This window comes from Neopelma chrysocephalum, unplaced genomic scaffold (genome assembly GCF_003984885.1).
Source record: "Neopelma chrysocephalum unplaced genomic scaffold, ASM398488v2 Primary Assembly neopelma1_25, whole genome shotgun sequence".
NCBI classification, from domain to species: domain Eukaryota; kingdom Metazoa; phylum Chordata; class Aves; order Passeriformes; family Pipridae; genus Neopelma; species Neopelma chrysocephalum.
Window position 1 is genome coordinate 2,437,879 of NW_020897694.1, and position 25,808 is coordinate 2,463,686.

The following is a 25,808-nucleotide window of genomic DNA, read 5'->3' on the forward strand; positions in this document are numbered from 1 at the left end:
AACAACAACAAGAACTTGTTTGTTGCCCACTTCTCATTCTTATTGTAGAATCAAATGAATGCTTGTGCTGTCTAATAATCAACTTTCATTGCTATTTCTCAAACAGGCCGTTTAACTAATGGAAGGGTGCTGTTCTTCTGTGCAGTTCTAGTTAGAGATACCATATCCTTTTAATTTTGCACATAGGACTAAGAAGAGATACAGTGGTGAAGAAAAGGTGCAATTTTTCCTTTCTTGGTCAAGTTCCTGAAAAATGAACACTGCTCATCCCTGTGGAAACCTGCAGGTTCATGCATGTCCTAGGAGAAGCACTTTTGTGGCAAAGTAAAAGATCCTAGTTATTCATCAGTGACATTAACCTCCCAATATATTCAGTAGTCAGGGAATACCATTTAATCTTTCTTTGTCATCTAACAATATGAGGATGTGAGATGGTATAGTCTGTCATATTTTGGTTAGCTGAATCACTTGTTGATACTTGCTTGTTCTTTGCTCATGACGTCCTTTCCATAACTGCTTACCTAATAGGGTCAATCAGAACAAGCTTGCCTTACCTACACATCAAGACTGATAATAAGTATTTAAGACTCATGTAAGTGTACATGTATGTGGATGGTACATCTCAAAACTATTACTTAGAATTTTTTGTGATTAATAAGGGAAATAATTAATGAGTATCAATATAGTGCCTGTACCAAAGCCAGTTTAATACTGCAAGTAGAATTTAGCTAAATATACAGCATCTTTATAGCCTATTCTACAAATGCATAGTTGCAGTAAGAGTAAGAAAAGTGAAGTAGAAACTCTTACTTCAGTTCCTCTTATTCAAATAGGCAAGATATGACTGTCATGGTTTAGGACTGGTATTCTCCAATTTACTGTTCCTCCTGAAACCACTCCAAACCACGTGCTGCTTGCTTACTCTTCTCTCCTTCTCCCCTGCATCAGGCTGGAGAGGAGAATTAGAGGCACAAAAAGTAAAGATCAGGGGTTGAGATAAAAACAATTTACTGAAAACAGCAATTAGATAAGAAAACAAACAGTAGCAGCAACAATGTTAATAATAGAAGTGTACAAGAGAGACGAACTATTCGCATGCGAATACTCACCACTATATCATGCTGAGTGTGACAATACCCAAATACTGCCACGGTAGCCCGACCCCTCAGGAACCCTATCTTGTCTATGGAAGGAAAAAGCTGCTCTGAGCTACTGAGATATACCTGACATTTTCCACAAGTGGAGGACTGGATATATGATGTGTGGTTTTCAACTGGGAAAAAAATGCAAATTTAAAGTACAGGCTGTGGAATCCTCAAAAAATGCGTTCGTAACTTGATAGACATCACCTGTTAAAAGCAGAAGATACTAGAACTGGAAGCTGTAACTTCTGAATTAGTAGATTATGTCTGATCTCATCTACTTTTTCATGGAGGAAAGCATTCAACATTTTGACTTTCCAGGTGAACTGTATCATCATCCATGCAAAGTCATTCCCTACCAAAAATATTGTATCTGTATCCATCAATATAGGTTATCTCTTGGATAACCAAGTCAAGTCTTGTAGATTTCCCTTCCATGTGGCAGCAGGACGTTAAAAACCTTCCAGATGGAATATACTCACAGAGTCAAAAGACCTTAGAAAACATGGTAGACTGTACTTACTGCAGTTCTTGTGGGATGAGAAAGGGAACAAAGCATCTAACTAGACTGTCAGATGAAGTGAAAGCTTTGCTCTTGGCTTTTCTCTGAAGGAAGGAAGGTGCCTCTACACACCTTCACTGCATACCTGTTGTAAACAACAAGATACTCTCAAGATGTAATTACTGTCTGGTTAGAGGTGCCCCTCAGGAAAGAGTTGTTATAGATTGCAGCCCTCAGCATCATAAGAAAATTTTATTAGGTTCACCAGAGAGCTGTATATTACCATATGCCTTTTGCTGTTAGAGCCTAAAATAATTTCAGTTTTTCAGGGATCTTCTCAAGGGCAGATTGACAAAATACCTTCACCGACTGAATCTACAACTCTTCATGAATTGGTCTTAGTTGTAAACCATTTGCCCAAAATGTTTTGGTTGCAATGACTTCTGCCTTCCTAGGAAGCTAATTTACCTGACTTCACTAAACCTTCACTAAACTACTTCAGCAGAAATACCTCTTCATTTATTAAAAATGAGGCATCTTTTTTGATCTCAGCTTTTCTACCTTGTGTCCACCTTGTGTCCCTGACTGAAAATTTAAAAGACTGTCAGTCTCTTTACAGAATCTTTTCCAAGGTAATTGAGTACAAAAGAATGCAGTTCGGACCCACTCATTGGGAGTGCAAGTAGGAACTGATTGTTCCGTGTCTCAGCATCTGAGATTTATAGAGCTGTCACAACTGGAGCGTCACAGGCATTCTCCCTAAGTGTTACGTACTGTACCTTGAGACTGGTCAAGGAATGGTGTTACATTTGTGATAATGTTTCTTCAAATTTTTCTTAATTAGGAGCATTGAAGTTGAATAGATATTCCTTGGAATTGTCTGTAGTATGAACGCACATAGAGACGAGCACTTGAAGAAAATAATTACTTATCTGTAGCTTCCTTTCTCCCTTAAGAAGTTCTTTCAATTTCTCTGTTTTCTCTTTGGTCTGACCCTTTATTAGCAGTGTTAGAGACTTGATGGTCTCTTTTTGTGGAAGAAATTGCCATATCTGTTATTTTTACTGCATTTCTTTGATTAGTAGCCACACTCTGTAGAAGAAAGAGGCAAACTCATTGTTTAACTATTGTTATATAGTGCTTTCTGTTAATTTAATAATTCTAAATACCAACCTGTATTTGAATGTTCACAATTTTTTAAGCATGCTGTTAAGAACATTTAGCACTACTTTAAGATGAGCTAATCATAATCTGGTATTTCTAAGCAAAAGTCATATACCTTTATCTTTGTAATTTAAAAGAAAATCATAACAGTCTTTACTTTTTCTTTTTCTGAGGTGTTCTTTTTCTGAGGTGTTGTTTTTGTGGTTGAAATGTTCTTCCTACACAAAGACACAGATGGAGGTAAAATATCAGATGTGTTTAGAACTTTGAAGATTGGGAACAAATGGTCTTTCTAAGTAAGAGGCAGATTTTTCTCTTTAGCAGTGTAAGGCACTGAATAGGATGTAGTCTGCAAATAAGCCAACCCATCACAGAATTATAAAATGATTTTGGTTGAGCTCATCTAGTTCCAGCTCATGGGCAGGGGTGCCACTCACTAGATCGGGTTGCTCACGCCCCCATCAGCCTGGTCTTGAACACTTCAGGAATGGGACATCCACAATGTCTCTAGGCAACCTGTTCCACTTGGGCCATGAAGATGGTGAAGGGCCTAGAAGGGAAGCTGTATGAGGAGCAGCTGAGATCACTTGGCTTGTTCAGCCTGGAGGAGAGGAGACTGAGGGGATATCTCACTGCAGTCTACAACCTCCTCACAAGGAGAAGAGGAGGGGCAGGAAATGATCACTTCTCTGTGGTGACCAGTGACAGGACCTGAGGAAATGGCCTGAAGTTTTGTCAGGGGAAGTTTAGGTTAGATATTGGGATTTGGGGTCAATTCTTCACCCAGAAGGTGGTTCTGCACTGGAACAGGCTCTCCAGGGAAGTGGTAACAGCACCAAGCCTGACAGAGTTCAAGAAGCACTTGGGCAATGCTCTCAGGCACATGTTTGTGCCTTTTTTTGAGGTTCTGTGCGGGGTCAGGAGTTGGACTCGGTCCCTGCATGTCCCTTCCAACTCAGGACGTTCTATGATTCTAGGAATTTATTTTGTGTGCTTCATTTTATTGATGTCTATCAAGTAAAGACAAAAGTTTTCTTTTTTATTGTTATACAAATCTAGGTATTTGCATGTACTGAGTTTCATAGACTTTCTGAGGGAATAGAAGTTAACTTCAGCTCTTCATTCAAGTAAGAGAAAGGAGTAAAGTTTGTTCCTTCCTTCTATTACTGTTTTAAATTTATTGTTAATGCAAGGTGTGTTGTATGACAGAATAATATAAGAATAGATGCTGTCATGGCAGCTTTTGTCCAGGAGAGCTGTTGGGAGGGTTAGTACAGTAGTTCCAAACCATGGTATTGTCCTTTCAGGCATCTTCAGAAGTTGGAGAGATGGTCCCAACTCCTAGTGCAGAGTTGTGGAACCCTTGGGCTTCTCTTTCCAGGTGACTCCCAATACCATCATTTATGGGATTGGGTGGAGAATGCCTCATGCTAATGCTTGGTCCCTAACAACTTGCTGGAGCTCACCGTCTTCTTGACTTGATTTTCTCAACACATTTATAGCTTTCATGTTAACAGGTTGTTTAAACTTGTTACATCTTTGTTCTTATAACTAAGCTATTCTCTTCTCCTGGAGTATTAAGTTCATCTACATAGACTAGCATGCTGTCAAGCAGGCCTAAATTATGCTTGCCCTGCCATGCACCCCCATAACAGTTCAGGTGAAATAATATCTAAAACTACTTTCATGCTTACATTCTTTGCAGTAGGATAAAGGTAAATGGTTGCAGTCTGTGCTGTCATTTAATTTTAGCATGTTCTTTTTGGAAACCTAAAGAGTGCTGTTGTTTCTCACAGTCTGTATCAAAGTAGCTTGGACGTTTGGTTACTCTTGTGACCATATGTAAATTCAGCTCTTGGAATTATGTATACTTTGAAAATGACTGATACAGTATCTTTCCAATATTTTGCCTGACCATTACATAATACAGCATCATTTTCTAGACCATAAAAGGCTTTACAGCAAAGTATTTGGACCAGATTGCTTTAATTGTTTGCATAGTATGTAAGATTCAAAGACAATCCTAATTGACTTGTACTTTAAAAAAGCCCTTAAATTGCTGGAATTACTTGAATAACATATTTCTTGTGCATTGAGGCAAGGTGTACCAAGAAGAAAGAGGGTATAAAAAGGAAATAATGGCTATTGACATGCTTATTTGTGATTAACAATAAGTTGTTCTAAAGACTTGTGAATCTGGACAGTGAATTCCTGCTGCTCCTGGCTATAGGTTTTCAAGATGGAACTCTTGATTCTTCAGAGGAAGGATGACTCACTAGTTGACCTCATGCTTTCTTCTGAGCTGAAGTAGTGGTTCCCATGCAGTGTTCTATAATAATCAGTATGTTTAAAGAGTGAAGATTTCAAAAAAGAAGGGGAAAACCTGCATTCTGTTGTCCAGGCTCAGTTTTATTTAATCAGCATTCTGTTTTTCAATAAATTTTTCACTATTCACAGACTGTAGCCTCTACCATTTCTATTGTGTCACTAACTTTTTATAGATATGTACAGATAAAGGTATATTTACAGTGATTTTTATATGTTGAAAGTTGTGCTTTATCTGCTAAAGTGCTCTTGCTAAAGGAACTCAATATTTGTATAAAAAGACAAAATTCAGTGTAGTGAGAAAATACTTAATTTTTATGGAAATTTTTGAACTAGTGTTTGATATTGTTACAATCTGTCCCAGGGCACAAAGGTAACCTAGGATCTTTTTAATAGATCCCTTGGTGCAGATTAAAATGAAACAACACTGAATGATGGATGTTTGTAAATATATATATAAATATATGTAGGGTTTATTTTAAGGCAGTTTGGTTGTAAAGGAAAGCAGGTATGTAGCTATTTTGGTTATTGTTATTCATGGCAATATAACAATATCAAAACATAGCAATATGAAAGCATAAAAATATCATCCAAGGACATGTATATAGGAAAAGAAAGAGAGAGAGAAAGGATAAGATTGTGAAGATCTCGCCTCCTGGTCTGCAAGACCTTGATTGTTGCCCTTCAGTTGTTGTTGGTCTTGATCTGTCAGGGGTGGGTGAGAGGGGAAGAAGCCCACGAAATACAAAGTCTGGTGGGTTAAAATACATTCGGGTTTTTGGTGGAAAGCCTTGGCACCTCTTCTAAGAAGAGAGGGCAGCTTTACTCTGGTGGAAGGCCTTCAGAAGATGAATGTTGGCCCTTTTTGGGAGTCTTTAATGGTTTATGGCACATTCCAAGACATGACAGCTGCCCTCCCAGACTTTCCATGGGGGAGGAGGGGGAGTTTTACAACCCAGTTGTTTGTGTAAGAGAGGACAATTTAGCATGGCAAGAGGCCCCATCCTGTCTCCACAGGACTCTGTCTCTTATCTCACTCATACTACACCATTCATCCCTCTGTCTTATAAGATCGAAGGCCATTACACACCCAAAAGCTGACCTCCTCCATGAGAATCTGGCTTCAACAAAGCATCCTGGAACCTTTTCACATAGGAACGTGTTGAGTCATTAGCCCTTAACAATCTCAGTTTCTCCCAGATATTTATAGCTCATGTGGCTGATCAGGAATTTAAGTAGCTTAATTATAAGTTTACAGTAGTTTTATAATTAGAAATGATGTAATGTCTAATTATTTGTTGTATCTTTTTGATTGTGATGCATATTGAAATCTAAGAAATAAAATAGTTTATTATTTACTCTATTACAGGTAGCTTGCATGCAGCTCATCAATGCTCTCGTTACATCTCCTGATGACTTGGATTTTAGGCTTCACATCAGAAATGAATTTATGCGCAGTGGATTGAAAGAGATATTGCCAGTAAGCGTCTCAAAGTCTCTCTTTGCATTACTATTTAAATTTTTTAACTATTTGAGCTTGAGAGGGGGAATGGGAGAGCAAGTTCTAATAAATTATTCTCAAAGGCATTTTATAAGTTTGGGCATGAGCAGGTAAGTATGATAATCAGCCTAAAAATGAAAATGCAAAGGTGAAGTGTGCTCTCTGAACTTTATTATGATCCCTCAGGATTTTAGTACCTTGCTTAAGAGCATGTGACAGACTGTTATGCAACACTTGTAAGCCAGGCTGAAGTCATGTTTACTTTTTGAATTTTTAGTTTAACTCATATATTCTTATAATTTTAAACTTTAAAATAATGTAGACTTAGGGAAAGTATTAAAATGATAAGGCTTATTTACATATGGAAATGCTAATTTTGCAAACCCTTCTACTGTTTCTTCTTTGCAGCAACTGAAATGTATAAAGAATGAAGCACTAGATATTCAGCTGAAAGTGTTCAATGAGCATAAGGAAGAAGACATGATCGAGTTTTCTCATCGCTTAGAAGATATTAGATCTGAACTAGAATATCCTTTTGAAGGGCAATGGCATCTTTCCTTGCATCAGAAACGATGTGGCCAGCAGGACCAGGGCAGTAATTGCCCCTCTGTACTCAGCACTGCTAGGACCACACCTTGAATCCAGTGTTTAGTTTTTGGCCCCTCACTACGAGTAAGTTCATAGAAGGGAAAAAAAACTGGTGAAGGGTCTGAAGCACAAGTCTTAGGAGGAGCAGCTTAGGGAGCTGGGGGTGTTTAGCCTAGAAAAGGAAGCTCAGGGGAGACCTTGTCAATCTCAATGATTATTTGAAAGGAGGTTGCAGTGAGGTGGGAGTTGCCTCTTCTCCCAAGTAAGAAGTGATTGGAGTGATTGGATGAGAGGAATGGGCCTCAAATTGCACCAGGTGAGATTTAGATTGGATGTTAGGAAAAGTTTCTCAGAGAAAGGGTTGTCAAGCACTGGAACAGGGTACCCAGGGAAGCAGTGGAGTCTCCATCCCTGGAGGTCTTTAAAAGACATGTAGATCTGGCACTTAGTGGCCTGGCTGAATGGTGAACTTGGAGTCCTTGACTAATAGTTGGATTTGATGATCTTAGAGGTCTCTTCCAACGTAAATGATTCCATGAATTGAGCAAGAGAAACATGAGGAAAATAGAGTGTATAATGGATATTTTTCTGGTGTAATTTCTGTTTAAAGAAGTTATCATCATTGTCAACATTAGACTGAAATATTTTATTCTTTGTTCTTATTCTCCTTAACACTTTTACTGAAGTAAATGATGTTTACAACATGGTGTGGAATACAGTTAAGGACACCAGTGCTGAAGGATATTTTCTTTCTATTCTCCAGCATCTTTTGCTGATAAGAAATGATTATTTTATCCGGTATGTTTAATGCTGTGTTAAATGTTAATTATGGATTTTTTTATCCTTCAGTCATTAATAGAATATTTCTTCCATAAATTTAAGGATAAATAGGGTTCAGTCTTTCTGGATGGATTGCAATTTGTAAGTATTCCTTTGTGAACTCATGTTTAAAAGTATCAGCTTTGCAATTTTATATATAAATATAGAAAACTCTTGAGATCTGAACCTTACTGACTGCAAGTATAAGTGATCAGGAGAGATTTCTTAATCAGTTATATACTGTGGTAGTAACATTGTAATGTTGTGGTGTATTTGAGTCAAAGGACAAAATCAAGTATGCACAGAAGTTGACTTTAATCTGAATGTATGCTTAATTTAGCGTAACTTTTGGGTTGGAATTGAGTATTTTCAGTAGACATTATAGGTCAGTGTGAACATGTTTGTGTCTTCTGGAAAATTCATCAGATAAATGACAGGGAAACAGTTAATAAAACCTTAAGTATTAGAGACTGCCAAATACTTTTCTTCCAAAAATCTGCTTGTGTTGTTTTTGAGGAAGCACTGGAGGAACCAGATATAAACTGAACAAGGAAGGAAAGCCATCTGCTTTCTGCACAGCATTCTGCATAACCTTGCATTTTGGGCAAGGTCTAGCACACATGTACTTTTAAAGGTTAAGGGTGCTTGCCTACTATGGGCACATCTGTGCTAGACCTCTTCCACCTGAAAGGGTTTGAATTCACAGCTTGTGCGTTCTGGGCAAGTGACCCAGCTGTCATACCCCCTGGCATTTTAGAACAAGGTATTTTTCATTCCTCATACTGAAGCAGGGCTGCAATGCATTGATAGTTACGAAAGTCACAAAACTAGACAGAGTCAAGCTGAAGGAAGAGCCTTCTCTTTACTGAGAGGAAGCAGGAGGTAATTTTTCCTTCCTGTATTTCCACAGGGGGAGAGATACAGAGTTTATAGTATAAGAATGATTTATCTTTAGGTCCACTGATTTTTCAGGCTTTGTGTAAACTGTTCTTGTGTAATAAACTGCCAGATGTGTTTGTCCTTTGAGACTTTTGGGGTTTGCACCTACCTTTCTATGGAAATAATTCAGCCCAAAGCCCAAAGCTTTTAAACTTACTGTGTTATAGACAAGATTTTAAATATAGGTTGATAAATAAATATGCAGTAAAATAGCTCATCTCTGTCTTTAGTCCACAGTATTTCAAATTAATTGAAGAGTGTGTGTCACAGATAGTGTTACACCGAAATGGAACAGACCCAGACTTCACATATCGTAAAAGATTAGATATAAATTTCAGCCACTTACTAGGTAAGTACTGTGTTTGGAAATGATTACAGTATCATACTTCTTTTTATGTTCCAAAACCCAAGTTCAAATTGTGTGTGATTAAGAATCTTATGTTCCCTGTATATGTATATGTTTAAGTGTGTTTGTTGATTTTTTCAAGATATTTGTGTAGATAAAGCAAGATTAGAAGAATGTGAAGAGAGGGCTTCTGAACTTTCCAGAAAAGTAAGTAATTTTTTTGTTATGTGATCATAAAGTAGGCACAGGGGATTACTTAAGAGATTAATGAATGATGTAACTGAACATGGCATAGTTTTTAACTTCAAATTACTATTAGTTCTGTGTTAAAGTATAAATTTGGATGTTCCTTGTGGACTAGGAAGCAAAATGGTGTAAAGTAGCTAACCTTAATTGAGAATCTTTCTACCATTTATTTTAAGGTTTCATATACAACTCTCCCAAAAAGTCAATTGAATACTTTATTTGAACAGTTATAAGTTTCTCTAACGAGAAAAAAAATGGACTCGTTTGTATCTACAGACTTTGTATTACTGTATATCCATTTTTTTAAGCTACTCTGTGTAATACCAACTTAAAATACATTACTACTTTATGGCATTTCATATAGTAAAGGTCTGTAGAGGTGATAGAGATGGTGCTTCCACTCAGCAGACACATGAAAGTTAGAATAGCAGATGTGTTGTGTCTGTCCTTAGTATTGTTAACATGTGAGTTTTAGCAAGCACAAAAGGAAAAGTTGAAATTTAAAGGAACTATGCGGAACTGACTGGTACCAACAATTTTATTTCTTTTTCTTTTTTCTTTAGTTTGAAAAAGATTTTGTAGTTCACCAGGAGACCCAGGCCCTACTGCAAAAAAAAGAAGAAAGAATCAATGAACTTGAGAAACAATTACAAGCTTTTAAATCACAGGTATAAAACAGTTTAAATGAATGTATAAAGTATTGTTTTTGAAAAGGACTTCATTTTGCATCTTCTGCAGATATTGATAGTACAGCTGAGGGTTTTTTCAAAGAATCTTTGTTATCGATTATTATTGCATGTGAGTTTCCTTTATTTCTGTTTTATAAAAATAATTGTAATGTGACATTAATTAGCTGTGTGAGTTCCCAGATGATCCTTTTATGCCTGAGTTCTGTTAATTAACTAGTTTCTTATGTTTTTTGGGGGGTTTTGCTTTCAGTCATATATTTCCAAAGTAATTAACCACATAGGGTAATAGGTCTTATGCTTTTAGATTAGCATTCTTCATTGTGATCTTTATCCCTCCACAGGAAATTGCTCATTATGCAGTTTGCTTTACTGAAGCCTTACCATGGATATCCAGCAGTGAAAGAAATAACTGTGGCTGGATAAGAACATTTCCTGATAATTTTTCAATTTTCAACCATAAATTGATATTTGAAAATGTGATGAAGAGGAATAGTGCAGATTTTTGAGAGTATTACTTGAGTTAATTTGTAACTGCTTCAGCTCTTAAATCTGTCTAAGGAGACTCTGTGACCCAGTGACTTTTCCTGTGTCTTATGTCCTGGAATAAGAAGCACAGTCTAAAAATGGCTAAAGGAAGAGCATTAGGAAGACATACATATAGGTGTTTTTTTTATACTACTTTTTTTACTACATTTGAGGGGGTTTTTTTATGCTTATCTGCTTCTTTAATTTTCTTAGTGAGGAAAAGTAATTTAACTCTTCTTTGGTCTGTTTAAAAATGTCATTCTAGTTCAGGTTTCTTGTCAAAACTAACTGTTAATGTCAAAGTCAAATATTTAAAACCAGCAATTACAGAAATTGTTGCATTCTGAAAAACCAAATGTAGTAAGAGTTGTATATCATTCATTAAGAAAGCATTTTTCTGTGTGTATCTTGAAAACATAGTTAAATACTTTTTGTAAGCGGAATTGATTTTCTCTCCTATTTTGCTTTTTCTGTTGTTCACTGTATTAAATATAACCTTTTTTTAAATGCAGACAGAGAGCATAATGTATGATTTTGCTCACTAACTGTCATACCATGAATTATCCCATTGTCATTGATGGGATACATGAAAAGTTTTGTAAATATCAAGTAGTTGATTACTGCAACTTAGTACTCTTAAATCTGTCTAAAGAGGAAACTTTGGTTTCCATACAGCATCAGTTGCTACTTAGCATGCCAACTTCCCCCTCTAATGATTATTTTTCTCGTGGTATGGTTCCTTTACTCTCTTCTTGCATTTGGTATGCATTTATGTATTTCTTTCATTACTAGAACCTATCAGTTCAGTGTCTACTTGTCAGTGGAAACAATGTTTTTATTCTGAAATTCAAAACAATACTGGGTCTGTGCATGCGTTTATTTGTATTTATTGATATTCAACTATTTCCTTTCAGAAATATTAAATCCTTTCCTTATTGTGATTCCCTCAGTTTTTTAAAAATCAAAGGGACTGTTTCAGGTCGTAGTTAGTTGAAAAAGTGATTAGTGCTATCAACAGTAGATAAATATTTCTTATTTATTCTTTTGTTGTTTTTATCAGATACCTATTTATTTATGTTTGAAGGTCTGTGATAGAAGTTCTTCAAATAGTAGAAATAAATATTTTCTGACTTTTCAAGCCTATCCTGATGCAATATAGATGTTCTTACTATACAGAATAAGAAGCTGGTGTGTAAGGCAGCCTTATTTTTGGAAGGATTTTTTTTTCATCATTGCTTTGTGTTTTTGGTTGTGTAGAATCAGAATGCTCATATATTGGAAGGTATCTGTTTTTCAACAGAATTACTTATCTCTTCAAATTCTGCTAATATGTCCTTATAATGTTTCTCTAATCTGTAGGATAAGTACGAACAATAGAGACTGGGATGTTACTTTTTTTAAATTTGAGCTAAACCGTGGTAGTCTAGATAAAATCTCTTTAAGAAACTTATCAGACCCTTTTTTAAATTGTGGTTAGCGAAATGTGACGGGTGGGATACAACATTTTGGTTTGTTACTTTTGGTGCATTCCCAGGTCTGAATGTCTGCTTCAAATATTGAGACTTTGATTATGAAATCAAGAGTGTGTTGGCCTCATTGTCATTCATACTTGATTGTTCTTTACATGAAAAATGACACTGACTTTCAACTGGCTTTCTGGATTTAATCTATAAACTATGATTGTTATAAAATTTTGTTGATAAAAACGTGAAACTGAGTAAGAATGTTTTCCTTATCAGTATGGCTCTGTGCCACCTGGTTTTCTGCCATCAACATGTGGAGATGCCTCTGTTGTTCCACTGGAAGGTGCAGGACAACATCAACTTCCACCACCTCCTCCTCTACCACTGCCTTCTAATGGAGTAATTCCACCACCACCACCGCCACCCCCTCCTCCTCCACCACTTCTGAGTGGCTTGGGAGCTCCTCTGGCTTTTGGTGGTGCTCCTCCACCACCACCTCTACCAGGCCTGCCTGGAATACAGTGGTCCCCGCCTTCCTGTGCTTTGCCATTCGGAATGAAGCCTAAAAAAGAATTTAGACCTGAGGTTACCATGAAAAGACTCAACTGGTCCAAGGTAGTATTGATTAATGGCAAATACTGGATGTAAAATCTGACATTGAACTTAGGGTAAATAGATTGTCAGGAGTAAGACTAGATAAGCAATCAATACGTTAGTTAAAATTATGTAATATATGAATACTTTCTTGCCTCTGGTTTTTTATTATTTTCTGAAAACTGTATTTCATTGGTTCATCTGGGCAAGTATCTGTTGACTTTACGAGATGCCTGGAAAAGTCAGTTCTAGAGTTCTAGATCAACCTTGATGCCTGCATGCTTCCAGGGTCCTAGTATGCCTTGTCTTTTAGCAGATTCTTTACGTTGGATCAGTCACTGCACTGTACTGATAGCTATAGTTCCCAAACAAGTGTCTTGTATCTATCCAGCCTGGACTGTGGAAAGAAGCAGTGCAGGTCTCTCAATTTGTAATAGTGTAAATGTACAAATGTAAATTTAATGGCTAACAAAATATAGAGTCAGTTTGTGTTTTTTTTTTCTTCTTAATTGTGACAGGATCAAGTATACCAGGGCTATCAATCTACTGAGTTTGAAAACTATAATTATTTAGACCAAAATAAGTCAATAAAGAGATTTTTGTAGTTTTATGATGTAATCAAAGCTACATTCTAAAAAGTAAGGTCCTTAATATTTAATTAAACAAGCTGTGTTCAGAAACTATTTAAAGTTTTACCCAAGTTTTAAATCTAGACCAAAAGTAATTTGCTACATTTAGACCTTGGATAACAGTATGTTGTCTGCATTTTTTGAAACAGTTTGTCCAAAAACACTTATTGTAAGCGTTATTATTTTCAATGAGAAATATATTGACAACTCCAGAGATGAGTTGTATACCAAAAGTTCACGTTTTACAGAGCTCTTAAGTGTTTAATTTGCTTTAGACTCTACAGAGCACAGTGTCTGCATAGTATCAAAATAATTTAATTAATAAAATTTTGGTTTGTCTCTTGCTGTTAGATCAGGCCTCAGGAGATGACAGAATCCTGTTTTTGGGTTAAGGCAGAAGAGGACAAGTATGAGAATGCTGACATGCTTTGCAAATTGGAACTTACATTTTCTTGTCAAAAAAGGGGTAAGTAGTTGATGGTAATTTTCAACCTTTGGAGAGATCTTTAAAATTCTTGGGCCTTAAATATACAAGAAAACTTTAGAATATAACATTAATGTTCTTGTTTTTAAGTGAAATGTGTGAAGAAAAAAGTTTGTAAATCCAAGACTGCTTAAAGGAGTAATATTTAACTATTTTACTTAAAGGATGGCAAAAATTGTGTTACTGTTTTGCCAGGGGACGAGGAGCAGCACAAGAGACACAGACACCAACTTTAAAGAACAAATGTATAAACTTACTGTAGTGCAAAACAGCAAAGCATTAAAAAAGAAGCAAAGAATTACAAAATGATTAACATCCACCTAATCATTACTGCAAAGAGTGTCTATAGCGATTAAAAAAGATACATCCCCAGTTACCCTTTAATACATTACTGTAATCAGCATCCAGACCCACGCATCAGCTGGAGAGCCTCTGATCATAGTGAAGGGCCGGAGAACCACTTCCAATAACTGGGAAATCCTACTCAGTGCTTAGTGAGGCTTCCATCTTTGCTGCAAGGTGTCCAGCTTTTATATTGTTAAGCAAACAAGCTTACATCACTACTTAGTGAAGAAAACATCTGGCTCTCTTCTCTCCTCGCTTTTCACCCAAAGCCTGGCCAGGGCTCAGAGGAAAATCAAGGGAGTCAGTTTAGACCATGTACTGTTGAACAAGGCTAGCCACCTACTTTCATGGCCTTGACCAATTTCTAAACACAGAAAGATAGATACATTTATATCTCATTAATGAACAGATACAAATGTTCACTAATAAGCGGATACCAATATATCTTACTAACAAGCATACATGTTTACACAGGTGTAGTGTTATCATATTACATATTTTACTAATGATTATACGAAATTTTGCTTAATAATTTAGCTTATAACATGGCTAAATATAACATTAGGTTGGAAGGTTCATCTGGAGGTCAACTCTGGCTCAGGCCTTGTTCAGGCCTTAGCACTTCAGTGACCTATAGGAACACCTCACAAAAAAACCCCAAGAATTGCACTTTTATTTAGTCACATTTGAAAAAAATATTTATAAAATTTTGTCAGAATACCTTCATAAAATACTGCAATCTGATCTAGAGGCCAGAAGATGATGTGTTTACCTTCAGAATGCATGTGATAATTGGTGTATTTTGGTTCCATGAAGAAGGAGAGTATTTTAGTTAATTTTTTACTTTCTGATAAACCTATAGCAGCATAGATCTCCTTTGATACTTGCTTAGCTTCTTCAGCTTTTAAAGCATTGTGGAGGAACAAAATATTTGAAAATATTCCTAACTTTAAACCTTTTCTCCCTTCCTAGCAGTAGGTTGTCTCAATAATAATGTAGGTTATTCTGTCCCATATATAAAATGCCTATATTTCTACTGTTATTTCTTGACACAATTTTTTTCTTCCTCCTTTTTTGGTATTAGAGACTTAGTACTTTGGGGCAGCCAAAGGGCTGCAGTGATTAATTTCTTTGGAAATTGAGATGGCGTTATTGTATTTTTAGTGTTTTAAAAAAAATTTACTTTGGTATTTTTATTAATATAGTGCATGACATTTTCAAATTTCTTCTTTTTTGGGGTATGTTCTGGTGTGTATTATCCAATATTTTTTTTGCCATAACCAAGAACTTTATTCTGCTCTTGTCAAAGCAGGCTTTTTATGCTCTCGCATTATTTCTACTGATTTAAGTATTATAGTTTGTTAATGTTGATATTTAATAATATTAAGAATATTGTATGAAGATAAAAAGGCAAGAAAACCTCACAAACCGTAGACATGTCTGCTTGAATCTATTAAAGTAAGTCCAGAAGCTAATTATGGTTCCTTTATAGTGTTAGGAGAATTCCCAAGAATGTTCCCTGAACTAATAGGTTGGAAGGTTTAAAAGCCACTGGGGGAAATAGTTTCTTATGTGTAATTAAACAGTAAAATTTGGGAGACAAGATGATGTTCAGGCCAAACATGTTAATGGCTTGGAAGAGGATTGCAAGTCTCCACAGACAGCAAGAACATTAGAATTAACAAGATTAACATCCCTCAAAATTTAACTGAACGGACTGAATACATTGTTTTGACAAAACCTAATATAACAGAGTTACTGGATCTACAGCTGAAAAGTCAGTGAGGTACACTTTTATACCAAATGTGTGTGTGGGGGGGTGATTTAAAGGCTGTAGTCTGCAGGGACATATTTATTTCCTTTTTTACAAGTGAGGCTTACTGCTTAATCTTTTACATTTTTAAGTTTTGAAATCTCTTTCATCTCACATGGGTGATAAAAGTGTACCATCATCTTACTTTTTCAAAGAAAGTGGAGACACTGAAGATTTTATTTAGAACAGCAAGTAGGTGTCTAAGGGGCAACATGGAACTAAATTTCATCTTTGTTCATGTCAATGGTTTACAGAACTTTATGTGAATACTGAAGCACATTAGTAGACAAGACCAGGTATATTTGTATCTCTTGTTGACAGCATGAATTCTAGTAAAGAGGTCAGCAAAGTAACTGCTTTTGTTCTCATGACCATGGGGAGAGGGGATACTTCTTTGTAACTTATATGTAACTTACTGTTTATAACAAAACTTAGCAAAGAAATTAGAGACATCCCGTTTTCTTCACAGTCTTGAAGAGATTTAATACCAGGCTTTCTAAAGTAGAATCAGCAAGCTATTCACTGTACTGAAATTGGGAACAGTCCTTGAGTATTTCTAAAGCTTTGTCTCTAAAACCAGAAAGATGAGAAATTGAAAATGATTCTGTAGTCAAATGATGACATGCAATGAATGAGCTGGTTTCCACTCTGCTGAAGGATCTGCTTATGCACTCTTTTCACTGAAATCTTTGCATAAGAAGAGGTATCTAGTTGTGGAAGCAGGGACCAGAATGTTCAATGATGCTTTAAGTGAATTTTATTCTCATTAAGTATAATCATATTGAAGTACTCAAATGTCCGGTTGTTACATTTTGCTAGCTAATATGCCTAATGTATTTCAGTGTTGATCTAGAAAAGTACGTCTTATGTCTATGTAAATAACCCATTGAGGAAATTCTGCTAGAAAAAGGAATACAGAACAGTACAGAATAGAGTTGAAGCTTTAGCAGATGTTTATATAGGAATTATAAATTATGTTGATTCTGAAGGGGCATTGAAACAATTGAAAAACTGAAGATGTTATGGAGGTATGAAAGAAATATTACTGCAATAATTAAAAAGTAAAAAGTTCAAGACAATATTGCAAGAAACAAGTTAGCATTACAAATATGGAAGTATGAAGATAATAGGAAAACTCATTAAATTTATCTAGATAAATGTAAATGGGACGTTCTTCACATACTCATTTTGAATCCATGAATTTCTTGCAAAGGATCCTCTAGCTAATATTGAAATGTACATTTAATTTTTTGAAAAAGAAATTAGCTAAGGAATTGGTGGGACCACTTGGAGACAACTTCAAAAGCTCAGCAGGTTCAAAGAACATTAGAAAAATTCTGGGGTAAAAGGTCTAAAAGAAATAGGAAAGCGTATATTTGTAGGAAAGAACTTTCTTTTTTGGGAGGTGAGGAGAATGGATTATATGAAGTGGTAAGGCTGGCATAGTGTGTTTTCAAGTGACATCTCTTATTGCAGCTCGTGGTTCTTAATCATGGATATGAGTGCCTGGTTGGTTGGAGTAGCTTCAAGCTACTATATTTAAGACTTGCAGTATTGAAAAAAGGTAGATTTTAATATGCAATTGCTTGGTCTTGTCACCTTATAAAACAGAGAAAAGTAATGAAACATCTATAATAAATGTTCTTGGTTTGTGGAGATACTTTGAAGAGTACTGGTATGGAGAAGATCATAGCAATAAGTTGCTGAAGTCTCTGAATACATGTAATTAATGTAGTGAGACTCTAGTAGTTAAGCATAATGTTGGATATGTCTTCAGGATAACTTGAGAGAGAACTAGCTACATGTTTGCTTACAGTAATCCTTTGGGTGCTTGAGGAGTTTTGCCAAGGTGATTCCCATACTTGGGAGGTTGTATAGAGAAAGCAAGAAAGCAACTTCTAACTAAAAAGAAATTTTTGGAAGCATTTCAATCCAAAATGACAATTTGTCTCATGTATGCAAAATATAAGAAAGGTAGTAGTTTTATGAAATGTGTGCTTTACAATTATTGTGTTACATTTATAAATATCCTATTAATAAATTGATTTGACTTGATCCAGTGACTCTTATGTTTAAAGTGTTAAGGTCCAAATGAGGATTAGAAATTGCACATCAAATATACAAGAAAGCACTTGTAAATTCTTAATTATTTTTAACAGTTTGCAGATAACTATGCTTAGTGGGAGATGGCATAAAATATTAGAAATTTACTCTTCTAGATGTTGAAGGGAACTGATCTGGTAAACTCGAGAGAGAAAGATCACATGATCTCTCTGTATTTTTTTTTATCAACTAGGACAGATTTTCATCCTAATCTTATTGGAGATGGCAGTGTCTGATCCCATCACACCAGAGCTCCTGCCAGACTTGATTATTTAGAAATAAAGCACTTCTGTGGGAGTACTATCTCTGTTGGCACTTGTCTTGAAAAGGTCAATATAGTTCTAATTTTTTTCTTTTTTTTTTCCCCCTATACTCTAAGAAAAATCATCAAGGCCTAAGCTGCTATAGTGCCAACTAAGTCTCAAATATTTTAAACCTGAAAAGAGAGTAAATGCTAGCAAGAAGATCAAATTAACAATATAAATCACTTTAGTGCTGTATTTGACCTGGCACAGTCAATCTAGCCATAAGCAAGAGAACTTGCAGTCATCCACCTGAAGGATTTGGTGAAGCCCAGTATCCTCATACTTTCCTCCTCTGGAGGAGGGTTTATCAGCAGTAGTTCCAAACAGTACTTCTTGTAGAATCTTATTATTACAAAGCTGTCAGACTGTCAACAATATATTTGAATAACTTCTGCTATAATACAGCACCAAGTAACCTGAATTACCTTTTAATGGAACTGCGTGCAAGTAGAAGTAAAGCCTGCTATGTGTTTTAAGTTTGACTGCCTTGCAGTATCACCTGAACTACCCCTGAAAGCAAAATTATTCGAAAAGGTTTGTGCATATAAAATGAAAAAAGAAAAAAAAGTTTCTTTCTGAAGATATCAGGAATAAGTTTTGACCATTTGCAAGAAACAGCAACCAAGTGGTATCTTGCAACTTCAGTCCATCATCTTCGCATGGAGGGAACGGATGGTACATTTAGTGTTGTGCTGGTAGTAACTATATTAGTTGTTTCTGTTCTCTGTAAATAGAATATCTGCTCTTACCCTTTTTAGATATTTGTATCAAATCATATTTGTCATGTAGAGATTGATATATAAGAATCAGTGACTGAATATACTTCTGTTGTACATTGAGCTTGGCTGGCTGCCAGATGGCCATCCAACTGCTCTTTGATAAAATGGAAAAGTTTGTGTGTTGAATTAAAACCAGGGATATCACTTACCAATTACTGTCACAGCTAAAAAGACCCAATTTAGGGAAAATTAATTGAACTTACTTAATTTATTTTTTCTAATGTCCTATCATGGATAGGAGAAACCTTCAGTTGTTCAGACTGTTAAATGTATTTGAAGAAGTAGAATGTGAGTAACTCCTAAAACTTGACTTTCATATCCAGATAACTCCATGAATGTGTGGCAAACAAAAAATGGAAAACCCAAAGAGGACATTAGCATACCAGTGGTTAAAATAGTCTGACAATAGCATTTGTTTTGTAGTTTGATTCTTTTTGAAGCTAAAAACTGTGATATCTTTTCCCCTTTAGTCTCCTTCTTTGACAATTTCCTAGGATGAAATCTCCCATGAATTAATTGTTAATTATGAATTATTGAATGACTGTGACATCAGTGCCCTAATCTATGTCAGAATCATCAGTAAATCAGATCATTCTTCTGATAAGACTGCAGAAAAGAGGCAGTCTATCAGGAAATGTTGTAAATAGTATTAGAAAAACTTCTATTACCAGATAGGGCACTTTGATTTCTTTTTCAGCTAGGAAATAGTTGTCAAATAGTGAAAGGATATTATTGAAGAGTTTATTACAGCACGTATAAGCTTCTACCTAAGCAGAGTATTATGATACCTTAAGTTTAATTTATTTTAATTTTATTTTTTTCTTTATGACAGAGTTGCAGTATATGCTATTATTAGGTGACTGTTTCTCACCTTCTACACACAGACTATTGTTTCCTGTCAGCTCCAAAACAGATTGAGTGAAGTACCTGGACAGAGTAGTTTAGTTCACCTTTTCCTTTTTCTTTCAAACAATTGATTACTTTTTTTTTTTTTTTTGGTTAATCACTGATTTCTACACAAAATGCAATATCAGTCTGCAGTGATTTCATGTTTGATGAAAATATGACAGTATATTCAGGCTAACAAAAGCACTGTGCTCCCATATCTCAACACTTCTAGGGAAAGCCTTTGAAGGCTTTGTGTCTTAGAAGCAATGAGTATTCCTTTATTGCTATCTACTAGAGAATGTTTTCACAGTGTGAATGACTAAAATTTTAGAGGAGATGGATATTATTTTCATGTATCGAGACACCAAAAAAAGTCTCATCAATTTCATAAGTCCTAAACTGTAAACACCAATGGAATAGAAAAGCAGGTTTGGAACTTAAAATGCAAGTTAAAAAAGGTCATCACAATGCCTTTGCTCAGTCTAATAATTTTGTTTATTTAATGGAAAATACTCATTTTAAGATCTTAAATATATTTGTCCCTATACTAGCAAGGATCCTGCACGAATTAATTTGCTAGCATTTGTGTCACACAGGAGGTATAAAACTCTATACGCCTGCTACAAACCTATTTTCATGGGGTTTTACTTCCTTTTTAATTTTGCTGTGTTTATGCACTAAGTGCTTTTGATGAATTTCTAATCTAACATTGCAAGCATTTACATCTGACTAAAGGTAACACTATGTTTGAGTGTAATAAAATCTTCATTACAACACTGCTTTTATTGTAGCCTTTTTTGTTGTGAGGTGAGAAAAATAATTTACGTGCAAGAAATGTTTCACAAACCTTCTTTGGCAAACCTTCAGTCACTGTTGATGAAAATTATTAGCATTTAAATTTCCATAAGCACTAGCTTTCATCCTCTAAAAAATCTACCATTTAGTTTTTCACTGAATGGCATGTTTCAGAGAACATTCATTTCAAGGACAATTCATTTGTGAAAAACAAACAAAAAATCAAGGAGATTATATGTTAATGGAGCAGTGATGTCCAATTAGGCAGCTGTTAGACAGTACTTAATAGACACTGGTATGCCATGCAGACTTTAGCAGTGTATTTGGCAGAGTCTTGGGTTCTGTTTACAATTGTTCTGGTTCAGCTGGAACAATATTTTAGTTTATTTATATGCAAAAAGTGGTTAGACATTTTCTTTCCTTACTCATTAAGATTATATAATCTTCTTTACCAACTAACTTCATGTAAATATGACCTGGCCTTATCTAATACATAATTTATTTCTGTAAGTAAAGTAGGGTCATATTTAAAAAACTGTAAGTTGAGTACTTCATGTGAACAGTTGTGAAACAAACCTCCATTGTGGGCTGCTCTTTTCCTCTGCGTGATCTCAACGTGATGAATTTCTCATACAGTTTCTTCATTCTAAATAGATTTTTCTAGTCTCTAAATGTCTTGCCTTGGTAGTTTCCTAATAGATGTTTTTAACAGGGCTCTTTCAATATGTTTTATGAAACAAGCATCCCCATGAAGGACATGCATATTGTGAAAGTCTTGTAGATAGAGTCCTTCCCCATTAAGAGCAATCAGGTTCTGAAGGTTATGTAATAACGGAGAGAATTTAATTGATCTGAAACTGTAGGATTTTTTGGGGAGGTTAATCAGAGCTTTAACAAAATTTTCTTTTTTACATAGGATATAATCTAGTTCAGCATTCTGAAAAGTTTCCTAGTAGGGCAGGATGTGTTTGCAGTCTTCTTGTTGCCTGGCACAATAGTTAAATATTTACAGTGAAATGGTAGTTGTGTTTTCAGATACATTCTTATGCATCGGTTTGTTGCTTTCAACGTCATTTAAATTTAAGAGAATGAAAGCACTGGACAGCATATCCCGTAGCTTTTAACAACTTTGTATTTCTGTTTTATGGCTTTGCTGCCCCACTTTTCCTATTTTTACAAGTTAGTGGGGCTCTACTTTTCTTTTTAACTCACAAGGTAGTTCTTCTACAACCTCACTCACCTCTATCATCACCTGAGTAATGAAACTTAGAAATTTTATCTGCTCTATTACTCAGCTTAACAGTGGTAAAGACTAAATGTTTCCTGCTGTGCAGTCTGACTTGTCCTTTGATATAGAAATGCCTTTCTACAAAATTGTAAATGCATATGTATAGCTGGCAAGGGTAACAAGCTAGAAAGAGACTGCTTAGGGTGACTGCTTATCTTTGCAGTTCTTAGACTGTGCGGTGTAATGCCTTGTGGCATTTAAAATTTGACTGCAATGTAATTGATATATGTGAAGCAGAATTTTGGGGTTTGTTGCTGGCGTTTCAGAGTAAGATCTTGAGAAGTATTGGGTCATCTATTTGAAAAAGTGGGAAGATAGATAAAGCAAGTCAGTGCTCAGCAAGATTGTTTGAATGAAAACTGCTGCCAAAGCTGACAAAATTGAAGGTAGATATGGAGCTGGATTGCATGAAGAGAGACTGGGATCCAAGGCACAGTTGCACATTGCAGGAAAAATCTTGGCAGATAATGCTGGTGTGAAAGGAAACAAACATGGATAGATGTAGCTAAAACCAAACCAGGCTAGATCATCTTAACTGCAAAAAGCCAAAAGAGAAAGTTTATTTTCAGTACTAATCTGGTAGTGTGAATTGCTCTTTTATTGCTCTATAGAAGAGAAACAGTAGTGATGATAAATGGAGGACTGTACTTGGTCAAACCTGAAAAAGGGGATGATAGAATCCATTTGCTGCTACCAGTTGAGTCTCAGAATGCACCTCTTAGTCTTCCATATTCAGCAGAATAATGGGAGAGGTAGTGAGCAAGTGGGAACAAATGGCCAGATCAGCTGAGCTGTGCAGGTGCATTCTTTAAAATAAATAAAAAGAATTTCAACCACTTGAACAAAAATAGGTTTGATACTCATATGCACTGGAAGTAAACAGTTCTGATCTTCAGGTTACTGTTGCTGAGAACCTGGGAGTACAGACCAAAACTCACAGTATGAAGCATATTTGTGACTAAATAAAAGCCTTCCTGAAAGTACAGTGGCAAAAATAAGTCAGTATGAAAAGAGTTAGAGAAATTAAGCACAAAGCGTTTCTTGTGTCAAGGAGCTAATGTCCCTCTGATTTGTCAAGAAAATAACATGATTCATTTTGCTAGAACTCATACCTACCTTTAGGGTGAAATGGAAATTATATTACGCTTAATTTCCTTAAAAATAATAACAAAAAATTGCTTAATTCATACCACTCTTGGTGTTTGTTCTGGACTGTCTATACAGCTCTTGGTACTTAGGAGACTCCAGTCTCTGAAGCTAAGGCTTATTCTTTGATCAGCAGTTGGATTTCTTTGTTTACTCAGGGAAATATATGTATTCAGTCTATGGGGGGGAAGTTATATAGGTTTAATCAAATTATGATTCTACTGCAAGAACTACATTTACAGATAATGATATACAAGTCTAATAGAATAAATACTTTGTTACTGTTTCCTAGTAGAACTACTAAATCATTTTTATGCATATGAGATTAGACTAATTCCTCAAAAGTCAGCAAGGTCTAGTGACTAGGTAGTCAACTATTATGCATATGTGAATGTAACAGGAAGGGAGGGATAAAATCTTATTCTACAGCACTTAGGGATGTTAATTAATCAATATAGAAAAGATTCAAACTGGTTCAAAGAAGACTTATTTTTTGCTTTTTGTCTTTATCCAACATTTAAAAATTTGTGGCTCATACAAAGATGTGTGACGAGATAGTAAAGAAATACTATTATTACTGTTCTTGTATGATAAATTATATTTTTCTCCATAAAAGATGTGTGAAATAACCAAATCTGCATACTAAACTGATTATGCAGAATCCCTATTATAGAATCTATATCATCTTCAGTCTCATAGAACTATAGCACAGACTTGGAAGAGCGGGAAATCAAGCAGCTTTAATTATACAAATTTTGTTTGCATGAATTGCTGAAGGAATGAGATGATTTCTGGACAGAGGTTTAAATGCATACTAATTAGAAAGTCTTTTAATATTTAGCCTAAAACTACATTCACAGTATTTGTCTGATATGCCACCTTTGGTAGATATGTTAGACTATCAAATACATATTTTTCGTGCAGAAATACCTATCCTTTTTAACATAAGATAATTTGCAGTGAAGTTACACTCAGTTTATAGTGTGATGTGGTATTAATGTGTGCTCTAGCCAATAAAAACAGGAATTAACATGTAATTCCATTGTTGCTGTCGTTTAGTTTCTGTCAAATAGTGTGTGAGATACAACAGCGTTTCAGTGAGAATGAATGCTGCAGTTCTCTCCCACTTGCTTTTTAATAAAATATTCTGAAATGCTGAATATTCTCAAAGCTTACTTGCAATGGATGCTTTCCCAGTTTCAGTCTCTTTGTCTGTTTACAGTTGGCCGATCACTTCATTCCTTAATGTACCACAAGAGTGTCTCATTGTACAGTAAATGATCCGTATTACTGAATAGCTATTACAGATTTGGTGAAAGAGAAGAGAAAACTGTAAGAAATACAAATGTTGGAAGTAGTGTCAATTGTACATCTGTAGTAATGCTGAAGAAATATGATTCTGTAATTGGAGGATGCATAGGTATGCTTTCAATTAGCAGACTCTTTTGCACTTTTTTGGAAAAGTGAAGTCAGTGTTATTTCCTGCAAGATTTGTTTTCAGTGAAATTAGCAAGTGGCGTCTTGTAACCCAGAACTAAATTGCTTCATTGATTGCTGTTTGTGTCATTTTTTAGTATTTGTCTTTTGTATTGGGAAGAACTTTTAGCAGAATAATTTAAATTAAAGAAAATGGTAACATTTTCTTTGCTATTTATATAGAATACTACTCTGAATATTAAATTTTTGAGTATATTTAAATATTATTAAGTACTTAGGCTGTGAATTAATGGAAAAAATTCTTTTCTGGGTTATAAATCATGTACCTAAATTACAAAAATTTCCTTCACTCTTTGTATTTTTTCTTGTGGTAGTGATTAAAAGCTTTTAATGTACAAATTGTGAAATACTGTGCTAAGATTAGAACACTGATATGTTCTTGGAAAATTGTGCATATTACCATGTAGTCTTCAGTTATATTCTCCAGTTCTGAGGAAGAGTTAAGGTGATTTACACATGTTTGGTGTGCATCCTGTTTAACCCGTTACAGAAATTGGAACTTTTTTGTCTCTAAATAATGTATATATTATAACTAAACAAATGGGCTTTATTTCTGATTTGAAATAAATCCTGATATCCTAGTTTCACAGTTGAGGACTACATGCCTCTTTACATTTTATTTTACTGCTCATTTCATGCCTCTGAGTACAAATAAATAGCCTGTGCCTTTTCGCAGAGTTTATAGGGCTCTAACTTAAATGCACTCATGAAAAATATACTTTAAAATATGAGAAAACTTATGCAAAGGGAAAGTACAGAATATAGGCAAACATGAAAAACAATGAGGTTTCTTGAAAGGATTTTTACCAGGTGGTTTTGTGTTGCTGAATACAAATGAAGATAAGCAGTAGCTGGAAAAGTCACGTGAATATAGTATCTACTATAGATTATAA

The 25,808-nt window shown here is 35.3% G+C and overlaps 1 protein-coding gene across 1 annotated transcript in view; it reads left to right on the plus strand.

The window, feature by feature from the left end:
* DIAPH3 (diaphanous related formin 3) overlaps positions 1–25,808 on the plus strand; it is a 211,686-nt gene that overhangs the window by 41,222 nt on the left and 144,656 nt on the right. The window contains 8 exon segments of the mRNA XM_027674265.1: positions 6,503–6,613; positions 7,043–7,161; positions 7,904–8,020; positions 9,211–9,329; positions 9,469–9,533; positions 10,136–10,240; positions 12,526–12,864; positions 13,824–13,938. Coding sequence (XP_027530066.1) covers positions 6,503–6,613; positions 7,043–7,161; positions 7,904–8,020; positions 9,211–9,329; positions 9,469–9,533; positions 10,136–10,240; positions 12,526–12,864; positions 13,824–13,938 — 1,090 coding nt within the window.